Source organism: Hipposideros armiger, unplaced genomic scaffold (assembly GCF_001890085.2).
Source record: "Hipposideros armiger isolate ML-2016 unplaced genomic scaffold, ASM189008v1 scaffold_35, whole genome shotgun sequence".
NCBI lineage: Eukaryota > Metazoa > Chordata > Mammalia > Chiroptera > Hipposideridae > Hipposideros > Hipposideros armiger.
The window spans coordinates 6,173,128-6,197,077 of NW_017731385.1; the positions used below are offsets into that span (position 1 = coordinate 6,173,128).

At 40.4% G+C, this 23,950-nt stretch overlaps 1 protein-coding gene across 1 annotated transcript in view; it reads left to right on the forward strand.

The window, feature by feature from the left end:
• Positions 1 to 4,434: 4,434 nt before the first annotated feature.
• The window catches only part of TJP1 (tight junction protein 1), a 56,642-nt gene continuing 37,126 nt past the window's right edge, over positions 4,435 to 23,950 (forward strand). Inside the window, exons 1-4 of the mRNA XM_019637858.1 lie at positions 4,435 to 4,706; positions 17,153 to 17,256; positions 17,848 to 18,016; positions 18,865 to 19,012. Of these exons, the coding sequence (XP_019493403.1) occupies positions 17,872 to 18,016; positions 18,865 to 19,012 (293 nt within the window). The 5' untranslated portion in view covers positions 4,435 to 4,706; positions 17,153 to 17,256; positions 17,848 to 17,871. The remainder of the gene's footprint in view (positions 4,707 to 17,152; positions 17,257 to 17,847; positions 18,017 to 18,864; positions 19,013 to 23,950) is intronic.

Sequence of the window (23,950 nt, forward strand, 5' to 3'; positions counted from 1 at the left end):
CCCTTAGAAAATGCATCTATTTTTATATTCCTTTGAGAATTGAAGTAAATTCTCAGGAATGAGTTAGTCATCTACTCTGCTTACATTCCATAAACATTTTTTAGATTTAAAATTAAATTTGATATATAAGTGGAAAGAACATTATATGGTGAGTCCAAAGACTTGGGTTCAAGGTCTAGCTTTTTTGGGACATTTCACTAGAACTTTCTTCAACTCAGTTTACTCTGTACGGTTATTAATACCCACTTCACAGAGGAGTCAATACAATGAAGAGTTTGAAACCTAATGTACATTATCAATGTAAACAGTGGCCTTGACCAGGTCAGACAAGCCTGCCTCAGCTTACGTGCTCACCTGAGTGAATGTCCCTCTTACCAGGTGGAAGCTACTCAACACGTATGCAGGCTTCTTTCCATTCTCCCACCCTCTTTTCTTGGAACAGCCTTATCGAGATATAATTCCCATATTATACAATTCACCCGCTTTCAAATGTACAGTTCAGTGTATGTGTGTATTCACAGAGTTGTGCAGCCATCAACCATAATTTTATAACATTTTCATCGCCCAAAGGAGAAATTCCCTACCTTTATCCATCATCCCTCGATGCCCCCAACCCTAAGCAGCCATTAATCTACTTTCTGTCCCTTCTCCTATTCTGACCATTTCATATACATGAAGTCACATAATATGTGGTCCCCTGCAACTGGCTTCGTTCACTCAGTACAGGTGTCCTCGCTTTTTGAAAGTTCGCTTTAGGCCACCTCGTTTTAACGAAAGATGCACATTCATGCCTGTTTTAACTAACCAAAAGAAATTGAAGAGGATTTTCACTTTTATGGGAAAGGGGGGGAAAGTGAAAATAGCATTTTGCTTTGTTTTGCTGCAAGTTGTTACAGAGGCAGCGGGCATCCCCAGCAGCGAGAGGGGACCCCGCCCAGCTCCTTCCCCGGAACCGCCAGAGCTTCGAACTGTGCATGTGAGCATCTGCGCTTTATCTTGATCTATTTTGTGCATCCCTTAGCAAAAAGTGTCCTAAGCTAATTGTCTTTTCGCTGTATGCCATCTCAGTTTAGGGAAGGTTTCCCAGGAAGGCATACTTTCAGATAGTGGGGGAACCTCAGAATGTCGTCGGTACCCCTAACCCCCACAAGTTCAAGGGTCAACTGTATATGCGTTGATACAATCCTAATCTCTCTCTTTAAATGAGGGAACTCAGGTCCACAGAGGTCCTCTGTAAGGTCGTAATTGGCAAGTAGAAGAGAGACATAGGACCCTAGGCCTTCTGACTTCGTTTGTAAAAAGGCAGTTGAACAAATGATTGCTGAGGATCCGTTTGGTTTTAGAATTCTGTGACCCCAGTGTCCACTGTGAAAACAAACGACTAGAACTGGTTTCACAGAATGTTGCGGGTTGGTTGGAAGAATAAAGGGAGAGGAGTAAAACAGTAATTGATGAGAAACGTTAGGATTGAGTTAGCTGGCTGTAGGAACACGGCATGGAAAAATGGGAGAAAAAGTAGAAGGCACTAAGGGGAATCTTAAGTAGAGAATTGGGCATCTTGGAAGGGAACAGAGAAGTCTCTTTGCAGAGGAGGTTATCCAGATATTTCTGCAACTGAACCAACTGTCAGGAACTTTTTTCCTTTTTTTTTTTTTTTTAAAGAATCAAGAAATGCTTTATAACATATGAGTGGGCAAACCTTTTCTATCAAAGGTCAGATAGTAAATAGTTTCAACTTCATGGGCCTTACGTTCCCTGTTGTAACTGCTCGGTGTACAAGACTGTGAAAGACACGTAAAGGAATGGGCATGGCCAGTAAAACATGTTCATCATAAATTCCGTTTCCCTACCAGGCAAAAATGTAAACACATAAGTTATTGCTGCTCATGACTGCTTATGCTATCATGATAAAATAAGGCAAAAGGGAAATTCTTTAATGCTCTGTCTTCCATTCAAAAGCCATAACCATATATGTGTGTCCACATACAGATAAATGAGATCATATTATATTGCTTTAATTCACTTTCCCATACCACCATAGTAAAAAGCATTATCTGAGACATTTTTTCATGGAAACATAAAAATCAAGTATTATTTCACACCAAAAAAAAATTTATGTGGTAAAGATATATAAGAAATAAAATGGGGGCCGGCCAAGTGGCGNCATTTGATTGGTTCTGCCTTTGGTGTCCTGTTTACAAAAGCCTTTACCTTACTCGAGTTATACAAGCATAAATCTTGTAGTGTCTTCTAGTACTAGCATCATCTCATTGTTTTATTTTACATTTGAATGTTTAATTCAGCTAAACTGTTATGAAGTAGGCATTTTTCCCCCAAAATTTCTGTTTCAAAATTATCAGTGTTAAAATCAAACGTCATTGCTGAACCTTTTAAATATCTTCATGTGAGTTTATATCAGCTAACTCATAATATAAATGGAGAATCATAACGGAACTGGATAGTTTTCAATAAATTAAGCACTTAACTGGGTGCAAATATTTCATTACATGTTCGGTTAAATGCATGGTAAGGACCTCAGGGAACTTGAGTCTTAATGGACTAGATGGGCACACACAGTCATGACCCTAAGTCGTTCAAGTACAGTTGATTTCCAAAGAGGTGGAGTGGTACGGAAGGCTTTGTACTCAACTGGTTACTTGGTTTTGTTTATACATTACGAGGGAGGAATTGACGATAAAAGGCCTAATACAAAGTATTGCTTCTGATACAGCATGTTGGATATTGAAGTAGAGGTGAGACAGAAATGCAGGAGTCAGGGAGGCTTTACAGTAAATGTTGCCTTAGCTGGGGGTGTGAGCGTATCAGTTCCTGACCACATTGGTTCGTCCTTTTCACGTGCTGGCCTCTTGCTCTTTCTCGTCAGGCAGAATTGCTAACCCTGCTAAAGATCTGCACATATCTGTATAAATCAGCTCAGTGTTATTCGCTCACAGAGGCCTTCTCTGAGCTCTTGGTAGTGGTAAGAAGCAGTGTATCAAGGCTAGAACAGCCCTTTGAAGAAAGTGAGCCACAAAGGGAAGAGATAAGGTGATGACTTGGAAATGAGTGACAAGGCAGAGGCATAGAAGATTAATTGGCAGGTTAGTAGGCAGAAGACAGATTTGAGGAAGATAAGGAGAGATTAGAGTTGTAAGTATCTTGGAGGATGGTGATTGATAAAGAAAGTTCTCAGAGGTGGGTAGGGATAAGAATAAAAGGTCATACAGAAGGGTTTCACTCATCCAGGAAGAAGATCAACTTGGTCTTTGAGACCAGAAGGAAGAGCAAATGAATAAGATACAGAAAACATTTACGAGCAGAGGGCATGTGAAATGGCATTGATCTCCATAAATCACGCATTGGAGAAGAGTTTTCGAATACCTGTGCTGGCAAATTCCAGAGAGGCAACAAGAAGTAGAGAGAGGAAAGGATGTGACCAAGCAGAAGAATTCTGTTAAGTAGAATGAATTTGTAGAAGACCCCGTCAGCAAAGTATGGAAGTGCAGCTGTCAGGACAGCGCTGGAGTTTGTCATGGCAGCTGATTGAGGGTCGAGAGAAGTCATTTAAACATCGTGACATGGTCTGTCCTGCAAACTTGGAAGGAAGGCACGTGAAACCAGGAGGAAATTGATGGACAGAGAGGACGGAGGAATCAGAAGTAAGATGGACATGGAAAAGTGTCTCAGTAGATGAAGAGGTTAGAAGTAGAAGATAAGGACTGGTACCTGAAGACCTTGCAGATGTCTGAGATCAAGTGTGTACCAGTGTGAGAAGGCCAAGTGCAGTCCAGGGACAGAGGCCACTTAATCCAAAGGTAGTGCGCACAGACTGTGAGCTACAGAAAGTGAAGGAAGTACGTGGACAGGGCAGATTGAACCAGTTACCAGAGCCACTGAGGAAAGAAAGCCTGGAGGAGGAATTTATACCAGCTACACCAGAAATTACAAATGGAGAGAGACAGAAACTGAAAGCAGTTTACACTGGTGAACATTAGTGTGGAAGTGAATAAATAATTGATCTCTCAGAGGCCCAGCAGGACCAACGTGGGCCTTGATACTGATGGATTCAGAAAGTGTATTTTGGGGATTAGAGTACAGTGCCCCATTTTCTTATTCACACCACCATCAATTATTAGTTTTCCTTCAAGCTTGTGATCATTACACCTAGAAGATCTTTCTGAATTAATTAATTAATTAATTAGGCCCACTATTCCAAATTTGGTTCTTAACCAGATCCATTTATCAGGGAGCAGATAACACAGCCATTGTGGAAAATATTCCTTAGCAATGTTACAATCGTGCATTATGTCTCTGATTCATGATTTAGTTAATATGGTACCCGAAAATGTCATTTTTCTTTCTCTTAGAAACCAAAGGTACATACATGAAAATCAGACAGCTTATTTGTCACTTTTTTTTTTGTCTGTAGACCATCCGGAGGAAGAAGAAAGTTCAGATTCCAGTAAGTCGTCCCGACCCTGAGCCAGCGTCCGAGCATGAAGAAGATAGTTATGACGAGGAAGTCCACGACCCAAGGAGGGGCCGCGGGGGTCTGGCTACGAGGAGGAGTGAGAAGAGTTGGACGAGGGATAGGAGTGCAAGTCGAGAGAGGAGTCTGTCCCCGCGGTCTGACAGGCGCTCCGCGGCCTCCAGTCAGCCTGCCAGACCCACCAAAGTCACACTGGTCAAGTCCCGGAAAAATGAAGGTAGGGATTCTCTACCAACTTGTTTATCGTTTTCACATGAGAAACTTTAAATTAATTTGAGTGAGAAGTAAACTTTCCATCCTTCATGTCTTTGAATTTGTTGCTTTTTGTTGTCTCCGTTCCTGAGTCCTATTGCTGTCAGTCAAATCCAGTTACTGCAGGCTTCAGAAACCTTTCCTCTTGAATCATTTGTTTCAACAGACAGTACTTCAGAGAAATTGTCCGGTGATTAGAGTTTGGATTTCTTATTGTGATTAGAACAGCCAAGTACAAATTACTCTAACAGGAAATGTCACACCATCACCAAGATGAAACTAGGAGTTTTACTCAGCTCTTAGGGGAGGGGCCTCGTGTACAGCACTTCTCTAGGACACAGGACTTGTTTAAAAGTTTTGAAACTGTAGCCCAGCTGCCTCCCTTCACTTAGTCAAATTTGATAAAAATGGATCTGATTATAGCTTCTTCCTGCTGTGGGCATGTCTCTCAAACACAGGGAAAGCATTTAGGACTGGTCATTTTGTTAAAAGGTGTTACAGTAAGAATATTATGAGGGCTCCCTTTGCTTTGCAAACCCTGACTCATCTCCTAGTTACTGCTCCCTACCCCCTCTCTAGTGGGTTTCTCAGTCAGGCTCCACTCTTGCCATTGGTTTCACCACTCACTCTTCAACCCTCTCTCTACTTTTTCTACCCTGTTCCCAAAACTGTTCATACCAAATCCAGTAGAAATTTTCAGTCTTTTCAGTACCATGTTGCATAAGAACTACTCCCTGTTTTTTAAACTGCTATCTTTTGGTTTCTATAATATTGCATCCTTTTGGGGTCTCCCACTTTTTCTGTATCCTTGGCAAGCTCATTATCCTCATCCTACCCTTTCATATTCTATGGATTTCTATTCTAGAATCTTTTTCCACTTAAAATAACCTCTACAGGCAATCTCATCTGCTCTCATTGCCTCAGTTAGCTGCTGACGATGGCACAACTTAATTCTCCAGCCCAAGTCTGATGTGTGTATCCTCTTGTGTCCCCGCTGACTATTAGGCATGTTCTCCTAGGGGTTCCGGACACGTCTTCTCAGACTCAACACACGTCAGATGAAACATTTCCCTCTTAACATTTTTCTGTTTATTATGCAGTATCCCATTGACTGCTTTCCCATTTACCCAGTTTCCTGAGCCACTCACAGATAAGATGGTAGTTACTCTTCACATCTCTTTTTTCTCACTTTCCCACGCCCAGTGACTATATCCTCACTTCTTGCGTACCACTCTTAACCACCCCACTTGTGCCTTTCTCCACTCCCACCATCTTTGTTCAAGCTACCCTCATCTCTTTTTTCTTCCAGCTTTATTGAGGTGTGACTGACATTGTATCTAAATATATAAAAATATATGTATTTAGGGTGTACAGCGTGACGTATACATTATGAAATCATCACAATCAAGGTAATTAACACATCCACCACCTCACGTCAGGGGTCAGCAAACTACAGCTCGCGAGCCACCTGCGGCCCTTTGGGTACGTTCTGACTCAAAAGTTTGCCGGTCCCTGGAAGAGCCAATCCTGTCCCTCACAACAATTTAAAAATTATTTGAGAGCCATAAATATATTTTTACATAATCACCATTATGTGAGTAATATTCTTTAAAAATTTTATAAATAAAACTATGATAGTTTTATTTTCATTTTNATCAGCCCGTAATTGGAATATTTTTTAGAAGTGCCCATCTTGAAAATGTCTTCACAAACTTATCTGTATGCTTTTCTCTAACATGTATTTTGGTGACTTTTTTCCCTTAGGGAAAATGACCGTGTTGCAATGGTTAATGGAGTTTCAATGGATAATGTTGAACATGCTTTTGCTGTTCAACAACTAAGGAAAAGTGGGAAGAATGCAAAAATTGTAAGTATCTTTTACCTTTAATATAGTAAAGGTACCAGCTTTATTGTTGATAAAACGTTTCTGGTGTTTGAATATAGCCTTCCTCTTTAAGAAAATGAAAACTAGAACAGTAGTTCTAAAGTTAGTTGTTTATAAGAGTGGTTCTTCTATATTGGTGGTGTGTTTTGTCACCCGTGTGTGTATTTTTTCTCAAAATTGAAAAACCAGGATTTCTTTAATTGCAAGAGAAGGGAGGTGGTTGAATGGTTACCTCTTTGTGGCTTAAGGCTTCCTTCTCTTTAGGTACTTAGGTTAGGCTGAATCTTGGCATGCCATCTGTTTGAAACATACAGCCCTGTTTTGTTACAGGGTTTGTTTAATAGGTGACATGTACATTGTCCCTTGAACACATACACCATCAGCTACTTCCCTTGTTTCTGTGGTACAGGTTGAGGGGAGAGAAAATGATAAGATTTTCTTTGTAGAGTTGTTCAGGGTGCGTTTACTGTTACTGCCTTAGTATATAGGTAGACTCTCCTATTTTATATTTCTCTGAGAATTTCCTTTTAAGTCAGGGAAGAGAAGTTCATTTAACTCTGATGAGCGGCCTCCAGTTACAGTTAAACTAGACCCACGTGGCACGGAACGGATGTAACGTAAAAGCCCTAATAAAATTCCATCCACACTTGGGAGCACGTAGCTGCGTTGCCCCCTTCGCTCCTCCCGTGTCTGCCCCTTAGCCTCTGGAAGGACAGAGTCAGGCACCGTGGAGGCCTTAGCTCCAGGATACAGAGCAGGAGGAAGAGGCCGGGCGGCCAGATAGCTGACCCACCTGGTCCACAGACGACCGTTCTGCTTCCCAGCAGATACTCAGCGCCCAGCGGGAAGGAGAGGGCTGCAGTGAGGGAAGGCCTGCTTTGTGTTTGACCTCCGGGAGCTGTGTGAGGGCAGAGGGGTATTCCCCGAGACAACTGCTGGGCCTCCCACCCTGTGTCGGCTGCCATGCCATATGGCTCATGTCCTCACCAGTGTCACTGCTGGTGAGATGTGTTTTCTCATATTGCAGTACACCCAGTATTTAGTTACAGACATCCTCTATTGTGTATGTGTTTTCACCACTTCATTGTAATCGGACTTGTACAAGTGTCGTGTTGTTTTTAAATTGCACTTCGTACATGGACTGGCTAGTGAGCAGATGGTAGAGTTTTTACACAGGTTTATAACATGGGACTGTAGTGTGTACAGAAGCAAATTGCTAATTTTTATAATTGTTGGTGTTTAGAAACTGAACAGGCTTTCGCCATCTTGCCTTGGCTGCTGGTCCTGAGCATTATCAGATTATTCGTAGCATTTGTCATATGGCTGGCTGTGCAGTACACGGAGGGCACCTAGGGAAGCGAGTGGGGTTTTCTCCGTGCAGCTGAGGCCATGAGCTTCACCCCACCCTTCAGCTTTTGAAGCCCTCCATTCCTCTGAAATGTTGAGCTGTTGTGTTTTTCCACGCATAATGTTCAGTGCACATACCCCACATCAATAATGCCTCCAAGAAGTTGTATTCCTACGCTCCAGACTTCCCCACAGAAATGCATTTATAGCAACTACCGTGTTTCCCCGAAAATAAGACCTAGCCGGAGAAGAAGCCGTAGCCTGATTCCTCCAGGATATGGAGGGTACGCACCCCTCACAGGAGGGTTTTATGACCTGTTTCAGGAAGAAGGGTGCCTTTTCTACAAGCTCCTTCAGCTTAAAATATTCAGTATGCCAAGATGCCATATTTTGGCACCTAAAATCATGCGAGGGCTTATTTTCTGTCTACGTCTTATTTTCAGGGAAACAGGATAGGTGCAGAGCCTGTAAGGTACTTGGACTAGCACATGTGGGGAGGATTTGGGCAGCTCAAAGGATGACTTTTCCTCTGGCTGTGCTTAGTGACATCAGCTGGAAAGGCGGAACCCAGGAAGCCAAGCAGTCTGCTCTGTAGGGAGAGGCCACAGGGCAGCTGGGTGGGAGGGCGTTTTCATCTGCAGAGAGCAGTTGTTCAGTTCTACACTTGGAGAGACTGCTTATGTCAGTAACATATGGGAAGGTTTCCATTGCCGTATGACGTTCAGCACAGAGCCCCAGGGTCTCAGCGTGTGGCCTTCCGTTGTGAGATGGCTTTCTTAACGTGCCCCTGGCCACATCAGGTGTGTGGGTTTGGTTTTCTGCAGTTCCGAGGAGCCAGCTCCTTCCTCCCCTCGCCGACCTGTGGGTCTCCTCCTTCCCAGCCTCTGATGTTGTCCTGGGGCTTTGTGTATATGATTCTGTTTCCATAAACTAAGAGCCCTTTGGGTGTTAGGCTCAATGAATGATTTCTGTTGGATTAAAATGTTAGAACTTTTAAAATAATATACCGTTAATAGGTGAAGAGAAGATAGAAACAGATATTGCTTATAACACAGTGAGCATGTATGATTTTTACTAAAACTCTAAACCAGCGGTTCTCAACCCTCCTAATGCCACGGCCCCTTAATACAGTTCCTCATGTTGTGGTGACCCCCAACCATAAAATTATTTTCGTTGCTACTCTATAACTGTAATTTTGCTACTGTTATGAATNTTTTCTTAATACTCTGATGCTTGTTACTAGGTTTGTTTTGTATTTTATTCAGTATTGTTTCAGAGCCCACTCTGGGCCAAGACCTGTGCCTGTGTTAAAAAAAAATTTTAATATGGATTCTAGAAAATTTTAAATTACATAAGTGACTTGCTTCATAATTCTGTTAATAGCACTGCTCTAGATCTGCAGTGTGTTATTGAATAATGCCTCCATCTTTTGGTAGGTAACAGAAATACACTAAAAAGAGCATTGATTTTCCAAAGACTAATTTTTCACACAAAAAATTTAATAGAATGATAGGAGTTTTATCCTCTGAAATGTTACTTAAGTCATAGTTGCATTACAGGAAAAAAAAGTTGATAAGACAATATGGTATGAAAATTAGCCAAATATGCAAATACTAGCAGGAGTTTTGTGTGATACATGGGTCACGAGCCCTGTTGCACAGCAAATGACAAGTCTGTTGGCTATCACTGGGGAGTGTATGCAGATGAAATATCAGTGAATCTACGTAATCGAGATGGTAGTAATGTCAGTCACATTTTAAGTTTCTTAAATTTAGAAAATTTAAGTTATAAGAAAAAAGAAAATGAATTGGAAATGTTTGGTTTTGAATCTTTTTAAAGCAAATAGTTTAAAGTTCGCTTGTTGCAAAGCAACTGAAATCTATAGAATTATTAAAATTATGTAGTTCTTTATCTCATTCTTTAAAATATTCGTATTTATAATATATTATTTGCATTTTCAGTGGAAAGAATGCAGGGAGAATTTACTAGTTTATACTGCCCTTTATATTCTCAGGTGCCTAGACCAGTTTGGGGGATAAAGCTTAATTGTACTTATCATTCTTAGGCTGTTGTATGTGAGATTTGATTACATAAGCAGTGGCCAAAATTTTTTACTTTTGATGATTTAAAAGTTGTTCATTTTGGTTGGGACTGGAAAATATCTTGGCTTTTAGAGTTTTTTCTAAAAGATTGTTTTACTTATATGCGGCTCATTAAATATATATAATTTAAAACGAGAGTATACCCCTACAGAATAGTTAAATGAATATGCAAATAGAAACTATGGAAGTGTTAATGTTTTATCCTTTCAGGAGAATAGCAGAGAAGCTTTTTTGACAGGAGACTGCTAATAATAATGCATTAATAGAACCAAATTGTTTGTCTAAAGTTAGACTTCATTCTATTAAAAAAATACTGTTATTTTAAAATCAGCAGTGTTTTAAAATATTTTAAAACATGTCAGTCTTTGTGAGTAATATGTAGATAGTTGCTTACAAGAATTGAAATATTAGAGGTAAATCCAAAATTCCTTTTGGCTGTTGTTTTGTCTGCTTCTCCCTCCAGGGTGAGCCACTGTTTCCTGTGTGTTTATTCTGTCCATCTAGGCCTTTCCGCATGTGGGCATGTCAGTACACATTGTTTGTGTAGCTGTAGAGAGGATTTTAATACTTCAGTGGTGTCACAGTGCACATGTTCTGTAGTCTGTCTTCTGCACGTTTTGTTGTGGAGTTCTTTTCATATAGCTCTCTTGCATTGTGACTTATTTTAATATTTTAACTTTTTATCTTCAATTATAAAAACAATATGTGCTCATGAACACAAGTGAAATAGGTCAACTCACCAATTCCACCTCCCCCTGGCTCCCGCTCCTCTTGAATTAAGTTTCTCCATACTCTGAGCAAACATTTAGCATAACATAGAGAGTGTGTGTGTGTGTGTGTGTGTGTGTGTGTGTGTGTGTGTGTGTGTTTAGCTGAGCCTTCCTGCCACCTGTTGGCAGCTCAGCAGCAGCTCAGCTCGGGCCATGAATCGAACTGCTGACCTTGTTGCTCAAAGCTCACACTCTTGAGCGAGCTCTTAACCAACTGAGCCACTCACTCGGCTGGCCCCGTTGGGTTGTTCTTTTTTCAGTTTTCATCAGCTAGTAACAGTGTGCTGCAAATATGTCTGCATAATATCTTTCCTTGTGCAATTAAATATTTTTAATCTAGTGATAAATTTTCATCTTTCCTTTATGGCTTCTGAATTTTTATTTTGCCTTTTTAGAGAGATCCCCCCAATCTAAGATTGCACAAATTTTCTCAAGAGTTTCACAATTTTTAATGCTACTGTTGTTGGCATATTTTTTCCTTTTCATTTCTGATTGTTGAGGATATTGAGAAAAATTGGTTGATTTGTAAAGGTAACTAATTCTCTTTAATTCATATAATTTTTTGTTATTCTTTGATACTCTCCGAATCTTTTTCCCCCAGTACTTCAGGCCCCTTATGNCAATGATGGTGCCAACTTGGGCCAGTTAAGCAACGTCCTCCACAACTAGACTGAAGAACAAAACGACAGCAACTTGTCTGTTCCCCTTCCCCAATCTCCCAGCACTGTTCCCATCCCCCCAATTCCCCAATAAAAAAAAAATCTTTAAAAAAAAAAAAAAAGAAATAAAATGGAATGCTTTGCATTTCTTTTGAAAATTCCTTGGGAAGAGAACTACGTTAGTCTTCTAGAAAGTCCAGCACAGAGCATAACAATTATCTTGGAGTAATAATAATTCTTCATCTATTAATTTTGATTACTGGCAGCAGTAGTAAAACTTTTTACATATGTTACTCCTATTCCTCTCCCCATTAAAAAAAAATGGTTTCTCTCTATCTGTATCATATAGCTGTTACATAATTTATTTTATCCTTGAATCCTTATTTAATCTTCCTACTAGAAGTAAGTATACATTTAATGCTTATCACTAACCCTCACTGTGTGTTCTCTTGTGATTGTCAGAAAGTCATTCTCTGTTAGATTCCTTAGGAAGGGATCATGAAAACATTATTCCCCGTTTTGCGTGTGTATCAGTTTATCTGTACCCTTTTATACTTGAAGTTCAGTTTCACTGCACATTAAATCCTTGGCTCACTGTTTCTCTTGAGTATCTTTATATTATCTTTGGCATAGCCTGTTGCTCTCCAGGGTGATCGATGATCTAAGTTTCTTTTCTGTATAAGTTCTGAACTCTTTTTTTGCCTAGATGCCAAAGAATCTTTCATTAAAACCTAGTCATTTTGTTTGAATATATCTTGGTGTAAGTCCCTCTGAGTTGATATTCTCAGATAACTCCCAGATATCTACAGTGTGTGTGTGTCCTTTGAGTATGTAGTTTCAATTAAAAACATAATATCAGAAAGTTTGTTGTTTTAATTACAGTTTTTTACTATTTTTTCTTTTCCCTTATTTTGGTTTAGTTTTTCAGGGACTCCTACTATCCATATATTGTATCTTATTTGCCTGTGTATGTTTATTTGCTCTTATGTTCCTATCTGTGAACTGACTTTTTATATTTTCTAACTAGCTCTTGAATTCTGTCACCTCGTTTCTGAGTTTTTCTAACTCTTATTAATGTTCTTTCATGTCTTGTATATTTTCTTATGCCTGTTAGTTTGTTTTGTAATAGTAACAGTTTTGATCCTTTTTTTCCCTTTGTTGAAACACTTTTTCTGGCATGCTTTCATTTTCTGTAGGGATAGTATTCTGCTACTCGTTGGCTTTATCGTAATTTTGTAACAGATTTGATCCTGAGACTTTTTGCTTATTTTTATGTGAAATTAGTTTCTTTGGGTTTTTAGAAATTGGCTTAGTTTCCTCATGTGTGTGTACATGTGTATACATGTGTGTACACGTCATGTGTACACACGTGCATGCACTACAGAACATAACTGCTGCTTTTTGACACGACCAGCCCTGCACCCTTTGTACGCTTTTATCTGGACCTTCCCTTTGCTTTGTCTCTGTCCCTGTTCCACTGAAGTTTGAAGTTTGTTCACTGCCAGCAGTTTCTCCACCATAGGGGATGGGACCTGGGAAGGGGGAAGGGCCTGGTAGCTCGGAATTCCTCGGGTCACGTTGCTCCAGTGGACTCGGGCGCTGCTGCAGGTCCCTTGCTGTCACACACCATGAGAGTCGGCAGAAGTCCCCCCACTTCCCGCTGCTCTTCTCAGATAGTCCTGCTTTTCTTTCCAGAGAACCTGTTAGTAAGTGTTGGATTCTTCAGGTCTTAGGGGTGACAGACACCACGTGGCTTTCCTCCCATGTAACGGTGAGGACACACAAGTCTCCTAGCTGGTTGCTTACCCCATCTGCTTGCATTCTGCACCTGGTTGGGCGGGGTACATTGGTTACCTGGTCCTGTTGTAAATGTCCATGGGTTTGGGTGTGTCGTGCAGTCACCCTGCTTGTCTTTCATTGGGAATTCAGGCAGGTTCAAAATCCACGTCACCAGCATGGCTGCAGATTTTTCCAGAATTCTGAGATTTTAGTGCTCAAATTAGTGCTAGTTTAAAAAAGACAACTCTCTATAAAGGGGACTTGAATTAAAAATAAATGGAACCATCAATCAAGTACTTGTTTTAGTTCACTAATGTGAATGAATCCCAGTGTGGTGGGCCCCTGCGGGGTTGTACTTCGCTGGAATACACGATGGAGCTGTGAGCCGCCCAAGTAGGGCCTTGATGGCCAGGCTGAGTGCGCATGTTCGCAGAAATGGGTCCATGTACTCTGGGAGCAGCATGCAGGTGGGCCTCCTCTACCTGGGGCAAGCTGAGGTGGGATGTGAATGAGATGACAGTGGCCCTGGATTTGTAAGGCTGAGCTGAAGCCTGCAAGACTGATGAGGTGCTAGAGAAATCCTAGGCCTTGCCATAATGCATGACATGCCTAATTAAGCGGGGACCAGTAGTAAAGTGGGAGTATGTTTAGAGCAAAGACGCGAGCTGGGAAGTGAGTCGGATTTGTCTTTCAGGACGTTGCATACCAAGGATCTGTGGGTCCAGTTGGTTTTAGAATAACCCTTCCAACATGATGGAGGGTGATTGTACTGCACTGGAGGTAAGCAGTCTACTGAAAAGGCCAAATACAAATAAGCCAGTGGGGAAGGGAGCGGGAAGAGACAGTGTGGACTAGGCAAACCTTTTGAAGTTTTTGATAACTATGCTGCTCTAATTTCACAAAGCATTTGCCTCCGAGGTTCTCAGCCCTGGCTGCCCATTAGAATCACTTGGGGGCTTTAAAAAAATGCCTGCCGTCTCCCTTCCTCCAGTTGTATTTAATTGATATGGGGTGGGGGTTTGGACACGAGCAAGCATTTTGAAACTGTGCCCAGTGAATTCTTCTCTGCAGCAGACTTTTAAATGAACTGTAGCAGACACTGATTCAGCAGATTTCATGCCCTACTAAGTGCAGGAGCTGCATGGAAGCAGTGGTGTGGCCCGGTGCTAGGCTGTCACTGCAGCCAAAAACTACACTTCGATTTACCCACAAGTAAATCTTAAGAAAGTATCTTCCCACCTCTGCCTTTCCTCATGGAAAGTTCCTGATTCTTTCAGTTTCTTTAATATTATGTTGTTTCTAATATTTCAATAAAACAATTAGCAAGCAAGATGTAAAGGTACAGTATACAAGAAGATAGAGTAAAAAGATTCACCCCACCTTTTTCAAGGAGAAAAAAAGCAAAAGAATAATTCTTCTCCCCACATCCCTTGGACATTTAGGGGTTTCCCCCCCCACACTATTTGAAGTGACAAACAACCTGCAATACATAATTGTGTGCATATGTGTTTTCATTTCATTGGAGATGTATATCTTCAGGGTACATTCCTAGAAACCAGTTTGCTCCGTGGAAAGGTGAGAAACTTGGAATTTTGTTCGCTAGTGCCAAATTCCTCTGCTGAAGACACGAGCAGATGACCTGCCGTCCATCTGCAGTGATGAGCGAGCGCCCGTTCTCTGCAGCCTCCACAGCAACACGTGCTGTCATACATGAATTGATACCATTCTCCCAGTGGTTTTAGTTTGCATTTCTCTAATTGTGGGTTTGAACCTCTCCTGTAGCTTTTGTAAATTGTGTCATTGTTTGTTTGTTTGTTTGTTTGTTTTCATTGAGGTAACATTGGTTTATAATGTTACATAAGTTTCAGGGGCACAGCATTATAGCTCAGCATCTGTGTGCAGTACAGCGTGCTCAGCACCAAGGTGTGGTTTCCATTCCCCTTTCCCCCTGCTAACCACCAGTCTGTTGTCTACATCTGTGAGTTTCTTTTCCTTTTTTTAATTTTTTTATATTCCACATATGAGTGAAATCATACAGTATTTGGTCTTTCCCCATCTGAATTATTTCATTTAGCCTAGTACCCTCAGGGTCCATCCATGTTGCCACAAATGGCCAGATTTCATTCTTTTTTATGGCTGAGTTGTATTCCTCGGNGTGTTTGGGGGTGGGGGTTGAGCACCATCATGTCTTAAGGGGACTCCTTCAGTCTCATAAACGAGTCTCTGGACCCTTCCAGTGGATTCCACAGTCTCCTCTGCACAGCTTCTCTGTCTTACTCTTTTGCCCTCTCACAGTTACTTATCAGTCCCCGCTAGCCTGCACTCTTGACCTCAGCAAACCTGCCAAGTCTTTCCTTCATGTCTTTTGGTGCATTTGTTTGTCACTGTTCTGTCTTTACCACTTCATCTCCCCACTCACGCACGCATGTACATGCGCACACACGCACCTCATCCTTCAGGCTTAGCTTTAGTATTCCCACTTTAGTATTTCTTAGGGGAAGTTTCAGCTTTAGTGTTTCTTCCTCAGGGAGGCCCTCTTTGACCACTGCTAGACACAGAACCCCACTTCGCCCCTTTCTGAACTCTTCATCACACTGGTAATTGCCATGGTAACATTCTTCCCCCCCCCCACCACCATGTAAGTTGCCCAGGTAGAGGTACTCTCTCATTTGCTGCTTTTTAGCCATAGTTCCTGACACAGAGGTAATATTTGCTCAAGAAAATACTTGGAACAAATGAATAAATTAATATATGAGGAATATTTTGGAGTCAGCTCTGTATTGGTCATTTATGACTTTTTAATCTTGAGTAAGCACAATCTTTTAACCGGTGCTATATTCCTCTGTGATACTACAGCCATTTCTGAAGCGCGTAGGTCGTTGCCTGGATCCCCTAGAAAGTCCTTTTCATTTTGCTCTGATTCTGTTCCTATTTGTGAGCACTTGGTATATTTACCTTAAGTTAAACTGTAACCAATGTAACTTTTAGAAGTTCAAGTAGCAGGCCTGCTAACTAACTTATATTAAAAAGTTTTCCATTTCCCATCTTGGTTTTCATTTTTTGTTTAAATACAACAACACTCAGAGTCCTTTTCTTCCTCCTCACTCAACCAGGAGCAGTCCTTCTCCTATTGACATTATGTTGTAGCCATTGTTCTAAAAAAAAATTTAAAAATTCTACAGCTTTGCAGGCCTCTGAACAGTTTTCTGGACTCTCCGGGAAACTTCCTCAACTCTGACCACTCCCTCACCTCACCCTCGGATACAATTCGTGATGCCTCATTCTTGGTGACATGGTTGGTTGGTAGAGGAAAGGCCCAGATGTGCCTGGCTAGATGGAAGCCTGTGATGGCGCTAATACAGAGCTACGTGCCCATGTTGTTGAGCATGTCTCCAGTGCCAGTGGTGTGTAGGGCCAGAAGGAAAGACTTTTGCTCTGGGAGCTGGGGAAAATGAAAACAGTATATGCACAAGTCATCAATAAAAGCATCAACCTTTCCAGAGGCTTTCCAGACCTGAACCAATGTGTGTTTTGGAATGGTATTCATTAACCCTCCTGAGAAGCTACTGTGTCAATACAGCATGGCCAGAAAGAAGCGGTCTTCTCTCCTGGCTTTCCTGCCTTTGGGAAAATGGGAATCCGGTATCAGTCTTCTGCTTGAACCACACTTTGCCTTTGCTTTCACACCGACAGTGCAAACTATTTGATAACTAGAGGAAATGTTTTCTTTGCAGGCTGACCAAGAATACTTCCTTGTTATTGATTGTACTTAAAAGCCCTTCATGCCATGATTATTAGTCTTATACTTTTAAATTCTATTTAAGTGTCTTAGGATTTTACACTAAAGATACTTAAATATACTATTTCAGAGTACGGTCTTCGATTGGCCAGCCATATATTTGTAAAGGAAATTTCACAAGATAGTTTGGCAGCAAGAGATGGCAATATTCAAGAAGGTGACGTTGTATTGAAGGTACAGTCATATTCTTACCTTTTAATGAACTGAGCTAGAAAACGGGTTCTAGTGTGACCAGATAGCTTCTGCTCATGTTTGAAGCAATTGTGCCAAAAAGAATTAAAAATCAGTGTTTGGGGGACCTGGTAGTTTCTGCTGTCCATTTTTACAAGTCAACACTGATGCTTTTCGTTAGGCGTAGAGCCATCCTGAGAGAATTAATCGCTACAAATGTATTATATGTCATTCACTAGTAGGAGCTACTTTGTAGATAGATATGTTTCTTCTTATACAATAAGTGGTTCTGATAAGGGCTCCAGATACTATTGAAATATTTCCTTTGTTAGTTTGCTTAGGAGTAATTGAAAGTGACAGGCTTTCGTGGAGGGACTCCGGGATGCTAATTTGGGTTTTTTGACAGACCACAATGTAGTAAAGATTTTGTTTCAGGAAGGGACAAGGATTTTGATAATACTGAGCAGTGTGAAGGGAATGTTTTGGTTCTTACAGCCAAGGAGTAGTTTAGATATTCCTGTTCATATCAGACTTCAGTTAACATTCATATTTGGGTCATTTACTTTCAACTATAGTTTCTGTTTTCTATTGCAGATAAATGGTACCGTGACAGAAAATATGTCATTGACAGATGCAAAGACATTGATAGAAAGATCCAAAGGCAAGTTAAAAATGGTGGTTCAGAGAGATGAGCGGGCTACCCTGCTGAATGTCCCCGATCTTTCTGACAGCATCCACTCCGCGAATGCCTCTGAGAGAGACGGTGAGTACAGCTGATTGGAGCTTGCCTCTAAGTGATCCAGTTCTTAAAGTACTAGGGAGATTCGACATCTTGGAGTGAAAAAATTTTCTGCAAGCCAGACTCCTTCAATATCTAAGAGTTACAAATGTGTGTGTGTGTGTGTGTGTATTGATTTTTTTAAAAAAATTTTTTTTCCAGTTTTGAGAAATAATTGACATAATCACTGTATAAGTTTAAGGTGTACAGTATGATGGTTTGATTCACATATATTGTGAAATGATCGCAGTACGTTTAGTTAACTTCGGTCATGTCATGTAGATACAATAAAAAGAAAAGGAAAAAATATTTCTCCTTGTGATGAGAACCCTTAGAACCTGCTGTCTTCACAGCGTTCCTGCACGTCATACAACAGTGTTAACTGTAGTCACCATGCTGTACGTGACATCCCTAGCACTCATTTATCTCATAACTAGAAATTCGTACCTTTTCACCACCTTCCTCCACTTCTCCCTCCTCCCACCCCATCTCTGGTAACCACAAATCTGATCCTTTTCTCTGTGTGTTTGACAGGAGTTTGTTGTTTTTGTTTTTAAGAGTGCACATACAAGTGAGATCATACAGTGTTTGTTTTTTTCTGTCTGAACTTATCTCACTTAGCAGAATGCCCTGAGGTCCATCCATGTTGTCGGTATATATTTTTTTCTGTGGACAGCACACCACTATTGACGAGTTGCTGATGAAGTTAATGCTTAAATCAACCATTCTGTGTGAAATTATGTTTAGAAGCTTGTATCTATTATTAGTGGCGTACCTGATATTTTACTATTCTCATTTCATGGGGAAATAAATAGCACCCTTTTATTTAACAGACATTTCAGAAATCCAGTCCCTGGCATCAGATCATTCGGGTCCATCTCACGACAGGCCTCCCCGCCACAGCCGGTCACGGTCTCCTGACCAGCGGTCAGAGCCTTCTGACCATTCTAGACACTCACCCCAGCAGCCCAGCAGCGGCAGGTAATCACACTATTGTTTAAAATAAGATGCTGCTTGTGCCTGATACATGTTTTTAGTATTGCTTACAAATAAAACTAGAAGAAAGGTTTGGGGCTGGCTGAGTGGNTTCTTCAGATAAATTCCCAGAAGTGGGATTGTTGGATCACATGGTAGTTCTATCCCTGACTTTTGAGGACCCTCCATACTGTTTTCCATAGTGGCTGTACCAGTTTGCAAATCCACCAACAGTGCACAAGGGTTCCTTTTTCTCCAAATCTTCCCCAAGACTTGCTGCTATATTTTTGATAATAGCGATTTTAATAGGTGTGATATCCCGAGGTTTTAATTTGCATTTCTCTAATAATGTTGAACGTTTTTTCATGTGCCTGTTGGCCATCTGTATGTTTTCTTTGGAAAAAAAATGTCTATTCAGGTCCTCTGCCATTTTTTTAATTGAGCTGTTTTGTTGTTGTTGTTGTTGATGTTTTTGAGTTGTATGAGTTCTTTTTATGTTTCGGATATTAACCCCTAATCACATGTATGATTTGCAAATATCTTCCACTCAGGGTTGTCTTTTCACTTTATTGATGGTTTCCTTTGCTCTGCAAAGCTTTTTAGTTTGATGTAGTCCCATTTGTTTATGTTTGGTTTTGTTTCCATTGCTGTTGGTATCAAATCCACAAAAACATCGCTAAAACCAACATCAAAAAGCTTAGGGCCTGTGTTTTCTTCTATGTATCATATGGTTTCACGTCCTACATTCAAGTCTTTAATCCATTTTGAGTTCAGTTTTGCATATATCTAGTTTCATTCTACTGTCTGTGCCTATAGATTTGTCTTCTGTTTTATATGAATGAAATTATACTATATGTGATCTCTTATGATTGGCTTCTTTCACTTAATATGATGTTTTCAAGGTTCATCTATTTCATCACATGTATTAATCATTTCTTTTTATTGCAAATAATACTCTGTTCTAAGAATATACTACATGTTACTTATCCATCCATCAGTCAGTGGGCATGTGGGTTGTTTCTACTTTGGGGCTATTAGAAATGATGCTGCTGTGAACATGTGGGTATAAGTCTTTGTGTGGACATACGCTTCCACTTTTCTTGGGTGTATGCCTGGGAGTGGAATTGCTGGTGTTTATTCCTTTTTAAGGAGAGGTTTTTTTCTCTTTCTCTTGCCACTTCAGTAGGCTTTAGGGTGGGAGTGGAGGTCATGACGTGTACCCAGTCCATGGTGGGTGGTATGAATCAGAGGGATACTGTAGAACCCGTTATATGAGAAGACACTGCGCTGCTCTAGTGATTCTGGTGCCCAGGGAAATGTTTGATGCTCCTTTAGACTAGTCTGCATACTGGACTTTATTCCCTCTCTAGGGGGTGGCTTGGATTTCTTTGAAAGTAGGTATTTTTTCATAATGTGGAAATACTTTGAATTTTTTTCTGTACAGGGCTATCCTTAATTATTGTGGTAAAGATTTTCAATTCATTTAGAAGTATATAGTTTATAATTTTCTTTAATTAAAAGTGTTTTAAATGCTTGCTATGATTACTATATTCTTCCTATTGTATTCAGTGTTTATAAGACATTATAGTGTAGTACTTCTAAAGAGGTTTTAACATAATTGAAGGAAGTTGAAATAACATTTTTTATTTTCACAGCTATTGATATTTTATTTAAAGTGGCACTGGTGTATATGGTAATTAAGTCTGTCATCACCTGGGGCACTGCCAATCCCCTCAGGAACCATTCTGATAATCAGAAATAAACTCGGCGTTTTCAGTGTTCAGTGTTTGAAAATGTATTTTAGTTCTTAAAGAACATGCATATGTAACTGGCAGTTTTTACTATCCTGTTCCTCCCAGCATGTTCTGTTTATTGGAGCATTCCCACACCAGGATGGGTCATTCTAATGTGTAAGCACCCAATATAAGCAAGTGAGTGTGGATCGCAGATGTACTCAGATTGTCGTTTTTAACTTTTTTAGTTCATAGAGTATGGCATGAGGAACAATCATTTTTCTTAATAGTAACATTTGACTGTTGTTTTGACTTCAGGCTCCTGGATTTGGATTTGGAATTGCAATATCTGGTGGAAGAGATAATCCTCATTTCCAGAGTGGGGAAACGTCCATCGTGATTTCAGACGTGCTGAAAGGAGGACCAGCCGAAGGACAGCTGCAGTAAGCGCGTGTCTTCTGCAAGCCCTGCTCCGACCTAGGCCTCTGGCAAACTGTGCTAGTGATGTCTTTAAGTTAATATATGTTTATCCTTACCTCTGTCATAAATGCAAATATACTTATCCTAAACAGAAGATGGCTGTAAAAATAAAACTAGTGTGAAGAAAACTTGTTACTCAGTTTGGGGTAGACTGTAGCTTTCAGGAGGCTCTCACCTGAGTCTTGCCCTTTTTGTTCAGAGATTATCAAGATAAAGATGCAAAAGATACAGTAGCAGAAAAGTGAGAATATAATCTGAAGGACTGAAAGAAAATTGGAATGAGAGTNGGGTTTGTTTTTCTTTATCAATTTAGGAATTTCATATCTGAAAACCAGAGGTCTATTAAACTGAAAGGGCCAAACAGTAAATATTTTAGGCACACGAGCCATACAGTTTCTTGTCACTAGTCAGCTCTTCTTTGTAGCACAAAAGTAACCGTAGATAATATGTAATTGAATGGGCATGGTAGTGTTCCAATAAAACTTTATTTATAAAAACAGTTGGCCCACAGCTGCAGTGTGCTGACCCAGTGCATTAGAAGGTGCTAGCAAGCTTCAGTGATCTGCTTGGGAAGGTTAAGGATAGTAGAAGTCCTTTAGTAGGCAGGTTAACCTGGTCTTTGTTTTCCCATTTCCAAATCCCCTGGTATTTATGCTGACGGGCCTGGTATGCCAGTGGTGTGTGTCTTTCCTGAGTGTATGTTGTCTTTGGGGGTCACGTATACATTTGAGAGTCTGAAGGAAATTTGACCCTTATCTCCAGAAAATGCACATGTAGCATTTTACAGAAAATTTCTAAATGTTCCCAGGGCTTTCGTAGGCCACCAACTGACGTGTGGCTTTACAACAGTCCATAGGGAGCTCTTCCGGAGGCACTTAAGAAATTCAGGAGCTGGACAGTTTAGGATTAGAGATGGTGATTTGGGATTTACCTGCATCGAGGTGTCAGTTTCAGCTATAGAAGCCACTAAAGTTGCTAAGAGAAGGTCAAGAACCAGACCACAGGGAGGACCTTCCTGGAGGAAGGTGAGGAGGCAGCGGAGGAGTAAATGGAGACACAGGAGTCCCTAACCAGAAGAAGAAGCTTTTTAAAGACTGTCAGAAACCATAGAGACACAGTTGTTGCTCACTGCTGTTCTTAGGTATTTGTGAAGCCCACTTTCTCTAAATTTCACATTTTAGATTTATAAGTTACATTAACCCTGATCTTTATTTTGAGGTTGTAATGATGTTTTTAAGGGAACAATATAGTAAGTCACATGCAAAACTGGCTTATCTTATACCTGATTGTTATGTTTAACTGCTGCAGGGTAATATATTAATTCTAAAACCCTTGCTGACACAGCATGGTCGCTAACTGGAGAAGGATTGCTGCCAAGTGGTAGAATTAACACCCTTGATGATTCACAGTGAGCAGCCATAAATCTAACACGTGTCTCTCACTTAGAAACCATGCTGGTATCGAGCAATCTGGACATGGTTTTCCTTTAAAAAAGAAAGAAATAAATGTTCATTAGAAAGTTGGCCATTTGTCTGTATTGTAAGAAAATTCTTAATCTTAGAAAGTTCTTTTGGTATCTTTTTTTTAACTTAGATTTTTTTTAAACACTTGGCATCTGGAACTTAAAAGTTGAAGAGGTTTTTAAACAAAGATGAACTGTTTTCATAATCCATTGGGATATTTTACTGATCTGGGGAACCTCAGCTATTCTCCCGGGTAACACCATTGATCTGAGATCTTTCAAAAATACACACTCCTGAGCTGTCCTCAGTTCATCCGACATGGAGGCAGAAAATACTTTTCTATTTTTTTAACTTGGTGTCAGTCTCCAGATTTGGGAATTTCTGGTTAGCATATACTGAAGAAAAGATAGTAGTAAGTCCTTCAACTACAGAAGACCAAAAGTCGTCCAACTCTTCCCAGATTTTTGTGCTGAGAACTCAATTCCTAAAAGTACAATAACCTGCCTTTAGTCAAGATGTAAAATAATACCAGTCATTTAAAGGCTTCACTAACCCCCAAAGTTAATGTTAAAATCCATGTAAGTGGCATTTTAGTTTAGAGAAACAACTTGCATATTTTCTAACAGTAAAATCCTAGTATTAAAAAAACACCATGGGGCCTTTTGAGCTCCTCCTTTTGCTCCGCCCGCTCCAAACTCTGTGGAGTGCACTTTCTCTTCTAATAATGGCCCTTGAGCTATTATTGCCTTCTGCTCGGGCCCGCTTCTGTTTCTTTGACGTGTACTTTTTCTTCTAATAAACTGCTCTTTCACTGCTTTAAAAAACAAACAAACAAATAAAGAACACCATGGGACCTTCACATATTCTTTTACTTCTGTTACATAGTTTTGTTTGTACAAATGACCTTGTTTTATAAACGTTATTTTAATTCTGTTTTTTAAAGAAGTGATACAAAAATGACTTGGTCTCTGGAGGCCTGGCTTGTTCTCTTCCTAGATTTCTGTGTATGTTTGTGTCTTTTTAGGATATGCAGTTACCTGCTGAGAATAATGTCTTCATTTTGTCAGAGACAATAGAATGTAGCGGTTCCTTTGGGCTTCAGAGCCAGACTTCTGGGTTTGAATCCCAGCCTGCCGCTGGTTACTTGCATGACCTTGAAACCTCTTTGTGCTTTCGTTTTCCTGTTTGCCATAATGTAGGCCTGGTCCTACGTTACAAAGTTGTGAGAATTATAATACCTGACACAAATTTTAACTGCTGTTAGGAGG